This window comes from Haemorhous mexicanus, chromosome 9 (assembly GCF_027477595.1).
Source record: "Haemorhous mexicanus isolate bHaeMex1 chromosome 9, bHaeMex1.pri, whole genome shotgun sequence".
Taxonomy (NCBI): Eukaryota; Metazoa; Chordata; class Aves; order Passeriformes; family Fringillidae; genus Haemorhous; species Haemorhous mexicanus.
This window is the reverse complement of record NC_082349.1, coordinates 6,152,418-6,166,320: the sequence shown is the minus strand read 5'-3', so window position 1 is coordinate 6,166,320 and position 13,903 is coordinate 6,152,418. Positions and strand designations below refer to the sequence as shown.

The window sequence follows — 13,903 nt, the reverse complement described above, 5'->3', positions numbered from 1 at the left end:
CCTTCAGAAGAACACATCAGGCCCAAGATAAAAGGAAAGATGTTTCTAGGGGAGAAATGGTATCATGCAAATGAGAGGCAGAGCATTCACAGATGACCTTGCCCAAACTTTTCCAGACACAGCACTCGGTGTTCTGAAGAAGATAAACAGGACACAGTGTCTCAAGAAACAGGCTCAGCTGCTGCCTCTGCCACTGTCTCAGTGTGACCATGGGCATGGTTTGCTTCATCTCTGCAGATGCTTTTAACAGCCAGGAGAGCTGCAATACTGATTTGATGTTACAAGGTGTTACAAGGGGATCTTCACTAGATATCAGGCTCCTGATAGGAATCAGCAGAATGGGGGACATCAGGAAAGTTTTTTCACTTCTAAAAACTTCTTTCCAGCAAAACTAAGAAGCCAACACACCCAAATTTAGTCTTTCCTTTAGGAGGGCTGACACTGAGGATAGAGAAGCAACATTTTTAACACCTGCCTATGGTGAAGTTGTTGAACTTTTCAAATAGTGCCAGTTTTAAGTTCCCAAACTGTCAATCAGGCCACCAATATACACAAATATTCAGTAGTGTCAGTGTTTGGGAGCATATTAATAAAAAATCTCATAATACCATCAAACAGCAAGGCCAGCTACTCACTGAGAAAAAGGAGAAGCTGTTCCACAGGATGAGCAGGCAATACCTGCACAGCCCCTCCAGAGCCTAGCAGGTGTACAAAAGTTTGGGGATTAGGATGTTTTACATTCACACTTACCAGGAGGAACAGGTAGCTCAGAAAAATTCACTCTTCTCCCTGCCTTATGGGCTCTTATGGCATCTTGGTATTGCTGCAATCAAAGGCACTCAGTAAGACATAAAATAGAGCTGACTGTGAATTAGCAATCATTTGTATTTAACCAGCATAAACACTGCACAAGACTCAGTATTTTACTACAATATGTGCATTGTCTCTATTTCTTCCTCCAAATGCTTTCCAGCTTCGCCACTGGACCTCTTTTCAAACAAACAGACAATACACAAATTATTTCAGCCTTGAAAAAGTCTTCAGCAAGAGAACTAATTCAAATGGCTTTGCTGGATGCAAAGAGCCACACTGCAGTTTTACCTTGGCTATCCTGTCGTGCATCCTGCCCTTCCGATCGTCCCCGCTGGCCTTGGCCTGAGCTGCTGCTGCCCTGTACTTCTCCAGCCGCTGCTGCAGCGCCTCCAGCACCGTCCTGGGCTGCTGCAGGGACTCTGCAAACCACACACAATTCAACGCCACATCACAAAGATTTCAAAACACACAGGCTGCCTGTCTCCTCCCCTTCTTCAGAGAGCATCGCTGGAAAGTTTCACTACAAACACTGCTGTTAGAAAGAAAGTTCATCAACTTTTACTTCCATCACTGATCCAGAACAAAAGTAGACTGGATCAGTAGCAGGAACATTAGCCAGGTTTACTCACTCCTGCTGCAGTTCAGTGGGAGAGGTCAGACCTTAAAGTGCTTCTCAGCTGTGCTGTTTTCATGACTTACTAGAGAAATGCAAAAGTCCTACCTGAAGCTTCTTGGGACTGAGGTTCAGGTGTTGCAAGATCCTGGGAACTTCCCACCCGAGGTGGCACTTTTTGCTTGGATGCATCTTGTACATGTCCTAAGCTTTCAAGATCTGCAAAGCAGGGAAAGCAGGAAGTTTCGCAACACGTTCCATACACAGCAATTACTGCTGCATGTCACTCAGAAAACCTTCAATTTGATCATATTATCTTCCTGAAAGCTTTCTGGCTTCCAAATAGTATCTCCATGGCTAGCTAAGTCTAAGGTTCCCATTATCTATAGAACATGCTTTATAAGAGAAAATCTCAAATGCTGATTTAATTTTGGTTAGGGCTGCTTGAGGGGGGGGAAAAAAAAGTAAAAGTAGTTCAAGTATTCTAAGAATTTTCTCCCCAGAATATAACTTGGTATCTTGGCAGATGGAAAGAGTGAACAAGTCTGCTAATTGACTAAAATATTCTAGTAACAAAAGATGTGTTGGAAAAGGGAAGAAACTCATATCATCTATTCAGAAACTCCAGTTTCTGGTATTGTGTAACAGAAATCTACAAGATTATTTGCTGCAAAATTCTTGCACTTTTTAAGGCAAGGTTATGCTGGATGAAGTTCCTCTGCAATGCCATTTAGTGATCAGTAACTTGAGTCATGACTCTCATGATTTACTGCAATAATCTGTCATTTAGTGTCTTTGAATAAAATAATCTACTAAAGTAAGTTGTTCAAAACACTGGGCTACAAAGACCAAGCATTAATTATTGGTAGGGATATTGCATCTACTTAAAAACCACCAAACTCTCTCTTACTAGGACTGAGGTATCTTTAATATTGATAACTTGCTTTAAAAATTAGACTTTAGTGCACTGCAATCTGTTAATCTGAACGTTACAAATGTTATTTGAAGCACATAATACCATCAAACATTACAGTAAATTTTAAGAATGGGTCATTATCCTTCTTTCCCTTCCACTTCAAATACTGGCTGCTATTATCTACACTTAGAAAACCCAGAATATGAGACATCAATACTTGTTTGAACTTGCAGTTCACAGAAAGTAACTGCAATATAAGTAATAATACCTCATTTCTCTTCATTGGTCTTGATTAGACTGTGAACATGCAATGAGCCTCTGTTCTAAACAATTTCCAGTTCTTTTAATAGCTTTGCAACCAAATGCAGAATCATTCCATTACTGCATAGAGAGACTTCTGAAAAGGTTTCCTGAAGACAAGCCTTACCCTGAGGAGATGGAGGCATATTCTGGAGGTCTACTGGCTGCCCACTGTCCAAGGCTTCCAACACCACACTGAATTTCTAACACAGAAAAAACAAAAGGTTTATTCTGGTCTGTCCAAGACCTGCCAGCTGCCACAGTAGGTATGTGACATTTAATGCATGTGGGTACAGCACAGGGTACCTTCAGCATTTAGGATTTCTTGAGTGCATACCTTGCCTGCCTTCATGTATTCCTTTGCTTTCTCCAGGTCTCCTTGCTGCTTGGCTTTTAGAGCTGCTAATTTATACTCCTTCTGCCTCATAAGTAGGATTGCTCGTGTGCTGCTGTGCTGGGGATCTGGGAGAACGAGACAATGCTGAGACTGACACAGAGCATGCAAGATTTGCATCCCTTGCTACATCCATCTATGCAAACCCACATTTGTCCCCTTTTCCTGTAAGTCACAACAGCCATCTTACAAATATCCCTTTTCCTCCAGTCACCAGAAGTCCTTTCTAACACAACCATTCCACTTTTCCCAATTTAAAGAAAAAACATAAGGTCTTTAAGTCAGCATCTCAAAACTCTTTAAAGGCTGGTATTCCACATGTCAAGTAATGAAGGAGAAACTGAGGTGCAGGAGAAGTTAAGGATACTGATCCAGTGCACAGAAAAGCTCTAAAACAACAACTGATTCCACTGCCAGAAACTCAGCATTCTATGGACAACTCTGAGACATTCAGCTGGAAAGTTCCAATATCAGCAGTGCTTTGCTACACTCAACACAATTATCAGGGAAGATGCAACATTAAAATAGGGTTGCAACTGCTTCTCCTCTCAGACCACAGTACCTGTTTCCACAGGAGGATCAGCAGCAGCACGACCTTGCAGAGACTCTGATTCCAAATGCTCCCTTGCCTCAGGACAAGCCTTCTGCTCATCATCTGCAGCAGGGTCAGCTTTATTCTCTGGTGAATCTCCTGAATTCTCTAGCTCCACTCTCATGGCTTGAGGTACACAAGAATTCTTTCCTGTTGCAACAGGAGGTGGCATTTCTTCCTCATTGATTTTTTTGCCTTTCTTCACTGCAGCCAGCATGGTTTCCAGTGTCTGGCACAGAAGGAACAGTCAACAGGCATTTTCCTCAAACATGTTACTAGCATAAGATCATTAGAAGACAAATTCATCCCCTTATAAATGACAGGCTCTGTCACACACACCACCACAGACTGCTGCCCTTCAGCTCCCTGTTCTTCAGGAGAATTTCAGTGCCAGTGAAAAGAGTACAGGTAACAGAGCAGCACAGTGCAAAGGCCTTGTTACCCAAACCAGGTAACTGCAGGCACCTCAGCACCCAGAATTATTGGAGAGCTGATGTGATCCACTCAGCTTTGTCACAGAAAGTCACCAAGGAAGCCATTTATACCAACTGCAGATGGATTTTGTGCATCTTTAAAACGTAATAAAATATGCTATTCTGAAATGCCACTGCCTACATGGGAAGGAAGGGCTCTGCAAACCTATTTATTGCAATAAGAAAAGCCATTAAATACTAATAAAGGAAATGGAGCTTCAGCTCACCATCTATGGTAAGGAGCTCTCATCATCTCTAACTTGGGTTAACTGCTGCTCATTTCTTTTAAAACCCTCCTCCTCCCCAAGTATTACTTTCCTCAGTATTTTTATTTTTTAAATTTAATTTGAAGTTCAAACAAAAGACCACCATGCACTTCAAGCCAAAACAAAAGTTTTACTTCTTTCATCTTCCAAAGAAACTGAAATGGAAGCACAGAAAGACAACAACAACAAAATCTCATCAGCACCAGAATCACTATTATTTTAGCCATGGCATTGTTTGACCTACTGAGTAACCATGGCAGAGACTTTGAAATGACTGCATGTGAGACTGAGGTTCAGACCAGCAACTGATAGGCAGCTCCCTCTTCTTCACGTGGGGGTGACAGACTGAGATTAAAGTTCACAGCTCCAAGAACTACATAGAAGAGAGAACTCTACACCATTTGTTGACAGGTAATTTTGCTAATTCAGTAGCTGTGAGCTGTGAAGTGACATCTGGTCTCTTATCCTCAGTTACACTCTTAGGCACAGGGAAACTCCCCACCCTGAAAAATAAAGGAAGTGGCCCAGTGCACTTAGCTCATGACTGGATGGAATAGCTGCTGTGCCCATCCCTGTGGCCCTCAGGCCAGGTGGTTTTGTGTACATTCCTGTCAGGGCTGGCAGGCAGTGGGCACACACAGACATCTTTCTTGTGCTTTTTCTTCTCAGAGTTTGGCCTCAGTTGTTCCCTTTGTACCCCAAGACACCTGGCAGCCAGTGAGCCATTACATCCTGCCCCAGTGCACAGCCCTGAGCTGTACAGCTTTGCTGCTACCTGAGGTGATGCAGGAGAGCTGCTGAAAGCAACGGGGAGAGAAAAGCCCTGCCCAGCAGTAAACAAGCACTGCAGCTCGCTGCAAGCACGCCACCTGCCTGGAACCATGAGAGGCTGGAGAGACTGCTCTTTGCTGCAGCTCTTAATTGCCTTCATCAAAAATCCTGCTCTATTCCTTTTCAAGCACAGCCAACACACTCAGGGAAAGGCACCACCTCCCTTTGTCTGACAGGAGTGGAAGGTTAGTACCTAAGGGATGGCAGCAGTGATGAACTGTGAGGTGTATGTGCTAGGAAAACTCCTGAACTTTGCTTTAAGGTAGCACTGAGCAGTCACCACGGGTCAAATTCAGATCCAGGCAGGGGGGTTTAACTTCAGCATGTACCATAAACCCTCCCTGCAGCTACAACCTGCCACATTCAACAGAAACAAAGCTCAAAAGGCAGCTGAAGCCACACCTTATCTGTGTGTTTGCTGCATCAGGTGGGTAGTCAGTAACAACAAATGTTTTTAAAGTAACACCAGGCAGCACACGAAAATTTCACTCCCTGTCAACAAACTCAGCCAGCTGGGAAGAGCACGCTTGAGAGAGCTGACTTTCCTCACCCCCACTCACCCCCTGGCGATCCCAACTCACCTTCAGGCCCCTCTGGTAGCGCCGCACTTTGGCGCTCTCCCCCGCGTCCCTGGCGTTGGAAATCGCCGTCCTGTAGTCAGCAATCCTGCCCTCCAGCGTCTGCTGTAGCTCACTGGTAACAGCAGGAAGTGAGGAGGTCTCAGAAAAAACAATAAAACAAATCAAGAAAACTTATTTCATCCAGCTAGACGAGTTTTCCCACCGCACTGTAAAGCAAACACTCCTCTTCTACACACACACAGTGCTGTGAACCGAGCGCAGGAAGGAACAGCCCCTGAAACAGAGGCGCGCTTGTGCTGGGCTAACGGGCCCTGCATCCACCTCTGGGCTCTCTCAAAAGCCTCACAGAGAAGAATGGGTGGAGAGACTTGGGAAACTCTCACTCACAGAGTAATTGGAGCCATGTGGTCGGTGAGTAGGTGAGGAGAACACTGAAGCCTCTCAAACCCCACACAACAGAGGGTGTGAAGAGGTATTTTGGCACAAATCTTGACTTATTCTTTTCTTATTTTTAAACCATGCTAGTTTGCTCCCTTCTGGGCTTCAACCTGGTTTTACAACAAGAGCTCTTTTTCCTCCTCCTACAGCCTGGAATTAGTTCAGTGACAAAAGCAGCCTAAGCAAAGTCATGAGCAGCTACTTACAAACTCTCCATAGCCACAGAGACCCTGCAGATGGCTCCTGATGTAATTATTGCCATTATCTCTATAGAAACCCTCTCAATCCCATTTACTAACAGGCCCAGTGTACAAGGCACTGGAATCTGTGGCACACAACAGAAACATGCAGTGACTGAATAAAGGATTTGACTGCATGAGGACTGACAAATTAGGCTGAGACAGACAATGCTACTGAGAAAAACCCCAAAACTATTGAGTTATAACATTTCAGCACACTGCTCAATACTGTTAGTGAGAAGATATGAACTCTGGAAGCATGCACTGCAGTCTGCATGCTCCATGTATAATGAGGGACAAGACATGCTTGTCTGCAATTGTTTACCCCTTCAATTCTATGCTAACATCAGAATTCAGCCTTGGAACAAAGCAAAAGGATCACCTGCACTCATACAGCACTGCTTTCCTTGGAGGAAACAGCAATAGTAGGTTTTTCTTCCTTGGAAGACAAGGCCTCCCTAGATACTTGACAATGACCCTCATACAAGCCAAGTGACAACAGTGATTCAGCAAAACTGTCAGAAACACAAAGCTCATTCTTACCTGTGATTGTAATTCAGGTAGTTCAGCTTCTGCTTCAGCTGGGGATGGCTCTGTTGCTGTCATTTCATCTTCACAGCTTCCTGCCTCACCTTCTTCCCCCAGAACTTCTTGCAACTCTGCCTAAGGTAAAAGTAAGAGCCAACAAAACGCACTTCCTCAAAATTTCCTCTGTCCTCAAAAGACAAAAATAAAATCAAGTCCAAAGTGTCAAAAGCTTTGGATGGATCTCGAACCCAAGTTAAGAGTCTGAAGACCTCCTATTCTAGTATTTTTTAAATTTAATTTTATTTTTATTATTAATTTAAACTGGTTTGAGATACCACTGAAAAGCCACACTGCAGCCCCAGGATCACCACACAAGTTTGTGGCTGTAGATCTGAAGCTGGAGAAGTTCAGAGAAGTACTTTTACAAAGATTATGCAAACCTGATTTCCAAATTTCCAAAAAGCCTCTACTAGCAATGGCAGTCAAAACCACTGCTTAACACTGCTTCCCTAAACCCTGCCAGTTAGATGAGTCACTAAAACAACAAAGACTTTCTTGAGGTGTTCTCTCAGGCCAAGCACTGCTTGAAGCAGTAGCAAAATGGTGGCAGACATCACTTTCAGGAGACAGTCCCTGGCTGTCCTTCCTCAGATGACATGGAATGGGATTTCTGCTCTTCCCTCAATTCTCTAGGACCCCACACGTGTAAATGCTAGGAAACTCTCTTCCTCTGCTGTGCAGGGGGATGGATCCTGCAAAGACTTACATCTAATGCTGCTTTTGCAATATTTTAGCTTCTCACCAGAAAGTTAACAATTTTGCTAAATGCAGTTCTGTTAAAAAAAAAAACAAACCAACAAAAAATACATACTAAAACTCTTTGCTAACAGTTATGCATACCAGCAGGTCTGTATCTTTCTCCAAGTCCTCATCATCTGCATCTTCCTCTTCATTCAGGTCCTTCATACACTCTGCAGCCATCTTTTCAATATGATCCATGGGCAGAGGAGCTGTAAAAGGAAATCCCAAGGAGCCATAAATCCTAAGGAACAGTTATACCCAGTTAACACTGGGTATAAATCCTGAAGGAGCTGCTACCAGCTGAAAGAGCAGTGCCCTCCCCTCTTGTGCCCTCCTTATTGCACAGTGTTGTAGGTAACTGAGAGCATATTGATGGATAAAGGGCAGAGACTGGGAAGTGAGCAGCCAGGAAAAGCAGCACTGGTGTTCCTGCTATGACAGCTGAGGCAGGCACTAAGCCACTTGCACATTTTCTGCACTGCTGTCTCGTGATGATGAGATTCAGCCTTTTCCAAATTTTTCTTGGCTCCTTCATTTTGCCATTTTGCTTCTGGTCTTCATCCTGAAAACTTTACTCAACTCCTCATTGCTGGGTTCTCATCTGTGCTTCATCCTGTGCCAACCACATCTTCCTAAACTATCAACTTCCTCCACATGCTCTCCAAGGTGAGGCTGTTTGCTCACAAATCCCAATGGTCCACGTAAATGCCTCAAATGCCTCTGATACTTCCCTATGCAGACACATGACTGTGACTCACCAGTGGCAGTAAAAGCTGCAGAAAATACAGATCTCCAGGACAGAGCTTTACAATTTAAATGGATCCCATTCACTCCCTGCATTTGCTGAATCAGCTGAAAATTAACCCAGGTACAAAACTGCTTCTGTTCAAATAATCTAATTCACCCCATTGGTGCTTCAGTATTTGTATCAAACACTTGCTTCTAAGTTTGACCCTTAGTAAAACTTGGACTGCAGGCCATATCCAAAGGCAACTGGCTGTGCAGAAAACTGCAGCAGAGGCAAGAAACCTAATCAAGCCTCCTCAGATGGTTTTTCAGCTCTAATCCCATGCAGCAAGATGAGGCCACAATTTCAAACACGTGAGTGGCTGCCCAGCTGGCACTTATCAGAGACAGCAGGGATATCTGTGCTTAAGATGTTCCAACAGTGCAGCTTTTGCTGGAGGAGGAGGAGGCCATTCCCCCACACCCATCAGAGCTCTAGGATGTAATCCAGGAGGGAATTACTGCACCTGGTGCTCAGCCAAGAACCAAGCACATGAGTTGCACTGGATCCCTTTTTTCTGCCCTTTCCCAGACAGGATTTGTTTCTCCCCTGTCCTCACTGCAGCTCCTCCTTCCCAGGCAGTGACCTGACTGCATCCTGCCCCCACCTCTGCACTGGGCCAGGTCTCAGGAGTGCCCAGTGCCAGCTGCCCAGCTGCTCATCCTCCATGAGCTTCTAACCCACACACTTCCAATTCTAACAGGAAAACAGAATAGCTGCACACTGCTTTGGAAAATCCTTTTTAAACCACACATTTAGAAGGCACAGTAAATGTTAGGCATAATAAATGTTAATTTTGCACTGCCTGAAGTTTAATTTTCCTCCTATGAATAAAAAGACTGGAACAACAAAATAAGTCACATGAGGGTGAGAGGGATGAAAAGCTGACAACAATTCAAGAGGCCCTGATACACAGATTCACCCCCAAAACATTATCCTGCAGGTTTTAGCCATGAGTAACCTATGTTCAATGGCAGAAGTTCTGCCATTATGCCTATTTGCACAATTGTGCTTATTAGTTTTAAGAGTTTACTAAAATTTTGAAATGTGAAGAGTGGAAATGATTTAGAATTTAGTTTCAGATACAAACCTGTCCTCTGTCTGTCATCAGCCACCATGTTTATAGAGTTGTCTCGCATAAACATTTCAAAATTTTTTATTCCCCTGCTGCTCTGTGTGAAGCCCCTTCAAATATTACAGGGAAATGACTGCAGAGCTGCAAATAAGGCTGTAGGTGCACTATCCCCTCCTTTCTGCACCTGCTCACACCCCTGTAGGTCCCATTTTCCTTTTCCCACCTCAAGCACTGGCTGCCACCCCAGCTCTCAGACAGGCAGGGAGCAAACCTGGTTCAGCTGAAAAGCTCCCACAAGAGCCCAGGTTTATTTTGGCAGAGGAGCTCCTGAAGCAGCTCACCCTGCAGCTCCACAAACACAGACATGCTCAGAGGCAGAGCATGCTCACTGAGTGTCCCTCACAGCAGCAGCAGCAGCAGCAGCCTTGGTTCATGGCAGATTACAGCCAGCCTGTAAACCACTGCAGAGCTGCATGCAAACACCACCAGACACTTCAAGCATTAAGAATGGTAACAGTCCATTCCAAGAGACACTGTAACCTGCATAACACAAGCTACAGGATTCTCCAAGGGATTGCATCAGTATTTTCCTCTGAAAATGGGATTCAGTTTTGGTTACAGACTGCAAATAACTAAAAATATAATGCTCATTATGTAAATTCATTCTTCAAACAAAAACACAAGAACAACCACATGACAAACAACCCACCCTCCACAAGAAACATAATTTCCCTTCTAAAATCATCTAGCGCCTACTACACCTTTTTTATGACTTCATATGCTAAAAAAGCATGTCTTAATTTAGTCATTAAATGGGCCAGCCACTAGAGATCTTTTTCATATATCTACAAGAGCATCAACAGAAAAAAACTTTTACATTGTTTGTGGAGTAACAAATTAAACATTTCAAAGTAAAGAAAAGAGCAGTTGCAAATTCAGCTTCTACCAGCGATAGAAAAACCATTTTAGATAAATTTAAAGATTTTTTTTTAGATCAATTTAACAAAGTTTAATTAAATTCAGATACTTTAACTTACTTTTCACCTTTGGTTTTGGTTTTCCTTCTTTCACCTTTTCTCCTGTGATAGCAGCAAGCTCTGCTTCAAGGTCCCCATCATCCTCACCCTCCTCTGCACCCAGCAGCATTTCTTCAGGATTGAAATCCACAAACAGCCCCAGCTGGAGGCAAAGGAAAATAACAATACAGAATAATAAAAAACCCTACAGTTAGAACAAAGATGACACTCAAAAACATCACACTGCACGGATTATTTAGACATTTTCAGGCATTCTGAATCCTGTTCATTTCTTTTACAGCCCACTATCACACCACTTCTATCACCAAAGCAATGCATACCAGGCACCCATAACTGGTGTAAGGTACATAAATCTTAACACCCCTCAAGTACTCCTTTTAAAACTCAACACAAACCATTTCTTAAAATCAATCCTGTTTAACAGTATGCCATAACAAGGTAGAGTAAAATGTTTGTTTTACTGAGCCTCATGGAGCAGATAGCATCAGGGAAGTTCAGGGCAGTGCCTCTAACAGCTAAGCTAAAAAATATTCACTCATGGCTTGCACACAACAGGTCTGACATGTGCACACTGCAGAGACTTCACCCTTATCTCTTGAAGAAGCTACACTTACAAACACAGAACCGTTCTGTCTTCTTACATCAGTTTCTAAATCCCAGAAACAAACACAGCCATTAAAACCCAGCAATGCCCACACTGCACTGGAGAAAACCATCAGAACTGGCTGGCACAGATCATCAGCTGAGAGATAACATCTCAGGGAACAGCATTAATAACAGTAATCAGGATATGACAGCAGGGGTTAGCACTCTCCTGTGGCAAAACATTCCAAAGTACATCAAAGGAATCTCTGGGGTCTTAGTCCAAAAGGTATTCTTTTAAAATGCCATTTCATCACTGTTTTTGTGTTTCTGGTTAAGATATTAACTGCCCCAGGAAAATAAAATTATCTTAAGTATGCTAAGATTTTTGATGAACATGAATGAACAGAATTAGATTCATCCTATGAAGTAGGTGAAGCTTTCCTCAGACTCTTCCAAAGCACAAGCCATTATTGATCCCCCCATGGCCAAGGAGGCAGCACTTCAGCTTCTCCCCAGCACAGGAAAAAACATCAGCTGTCATTATTCTGAGGGTCAGCAATCTCCCTCTGTGCTGAGGATCTGAAATGCTGCAAGAAGCTGACTGTCAGATTATAAATTAATGTAACAGTTCGGTTTTTTTAAAACACAGCAGGAATCAAAGTGCTGGTGGCTACTGCACTGAAAGATTCTGTGCCCCTCTCTGGACCATTTTATAATCCCAAGGGAGAATGTGAAACACCAAGCTGGAAAACACTGGTTCCAAGGACCAGCAGCAGCAGTTTATTTCCTAGCCCTGATCCTGCCCTTGACATTCCATAAGGCACTGGGCAGATCAGTCAGCCACCCTTTGCCTTATCCATCTCCCAGCTGTAAAATTATGTTTAATAAAACTAAAGTACTTGCACACTTGGCTAGAACAGAAAGAAGGTGAGGACAAGACTAAAACAGGAAATATTTACAATGGTGATGTAAAGATTCAAGTTCTATGGAAGACACACAGGCCTTTCATCAGTGTGCAGAACAGATGGGAGCACACAGGACCTGTTCATTACCACACTGCAACTGTGGACAGAGAGCAACTGCAGCAACCACAGCAGTCAAGAACACAATTCAGCAGTTCTAGCTCCAAGTCCCAACACATTCAAAAAGGAACATTTCCAATGAAATTAACAGTACTGAAACAATGTTTAATAAAACAGAAAAAATAAGTTATAAAAAGCTTGCAGTTGATATACTACACATCAAAAAACCATTTTAAAATCAATTACTTTGAAAGCAAACAAGCCATTTGTTTCAAGAAACACTTATCTATGATGTAAGACAGGCTGAATAATTACCTGTATTGAATTAGAAATTAGTAAAATATATTAATCAGATCCTTGAATTACTCTGTCTTTTCAGAGTGAGGTTTCTTTTTTTTTTTTTCCCAGAAGGAGGAAAGCTATTTTCACTTTTTATCTTCTCCCCTGCTCAGATGATTTAAGTTATACACTGTTGCTCTCACAGAGAAATGCAAACTTTCACACTGGACCCATGGTGACATTATGGATCACCAACGACAGCATTCTGCCACCAGTATGAGAACACTGGTTCCTAAGAAATCCCCAAAAGAGAACATCTTAGCTATTTTCTCTGTTCTAATAGCCTGTTACAATCCCTTTTCACATTCTTCTCCTTTCTTACCAGTTATTCCACCTGTTACTTCCCTCTATTCTACCTTCAAAGGTTTCTGAAATTCCCTTCTGGTTCTAACACATTCTTTAACTCTAACTACACTGGTTTTCCCTCAGTTTTCTACCCAGAATTTTGCCTTGACTGTATTTCTAATTTTGACACTGTCTCCTGACTTTCTACACCTGCCAACCATGACTAATTATTGTTTCTCTCCACAAGCCTTGTGAAACTCCATCCAAAGGTAAATAAGTATGGAAAAAAAAACCTCAGCAAACATACACAGCTAAACTCACTTTTACCTACAGGAAAGGAGCATATCAGTCTATCTGTTACATGAAAAAATGACTATACAAAGGGAAATCAAAATTCACTGCCTCTTGTTTAGCACCTTAATATTTTCCCATATACGTCCCTTAATTTGTTACCTGATAGTCTGCTGTTCTTATTTCTGTTTTCTTAGAGATGTAAGTAAAGTCTCCACAGAGTCACTGAAGTTATTATTAAATCTCAACATAGCTGGGTTACGAAAATACTGTAAGCATGAGTCATGAGGTCTCATGCAAAGATTACAGCATTACAACACTGTGCCTTCCCTGCAAGACCTCCACAGCTGCCTATCAGATATCTACTTGAAGAAGAATGCATTAAAGAAGGAAAACAGGCACCACACAATCTAATTTTTTCCATGATCCTGCAATGCTATTACCACATGGGAGACTCTGCAGGAAAACAGCAGCGAGAGGTCTGAACGAGACTAGCCCGAGGAGCAGTGGGAGTGGGAGGTTTCCCTGCCTGCTCTGCAACCACATCTCCCTGGCCATTCGCCCTCCTTACCTGCTTTGCAACTGCAGCTCCCTGGCCCTTTGCCTGAGGGCTCTTTTTAGGTCTTCTGCCAAGCATACTGCTTCATGAATTTCAGAGGGCTGTGTCTCTATAGGACTGAGAGCACACGGAACTTAG

General features: G+C 42.9%; 1 protein-coding gene across 1 annotated transcript in view; it reads right to left on the bottom strand.

Annotated features, from left to right (window-relative positions):
• Window positions 1–13,903, bottom strand: part of CC2D1B (coiled-coil and C2 domain containing 1B) — a 28,168-nt gene that overhangs the window by 13,880 nt on the left and 385 nt on the right. The window contains exons 2-12 of the mRNA XM_059853823.1: window positions 13,778–13,882; window positions 10,685–10,826; window positions 7,885–7,994; window positions 7,000–7,119; window positions 5,780–5,917; window positions 3,599–3,857; window positions 2,980–3,104; window positions 2,770–2,845; window positions 1,535–1,645; window positions 1,102–1,232; window positions 751–823 (exon numbers count right to left, since the gene is read on the bottom strand). Of these exons, the coding sequence (XP_059709806.1) occupies window positions 751–823; window positions 1,102–1,232; window positions 1,535–1,645; window positions 2,770–2,845; window positions 2,980–3,104; window positions 3,599–3,857; window positions 5,780–5,917; window positions 7,000–7,119; window positions 7,885–7,994; window positions 10,685–10,826; window positions 13,778–13,843 (1,351 nt within the window). The 5' untranslated portion in view covers window positions 13,844–13,882. The remainder of the gene's footprint in view (window positions 1–750; window positions 824–1,101; window positions 1,233–1,534; window positions 1,646–2,769; window positions 2,846–2,979; window positions 3,105–3,598; window positions 3,858–5,779; window positions 5,918–6,999; window positions 7,120–7,884; window positions 7,995–10,684; window positions 10,827–13,777; window positions 13,883–13,903) is intronic.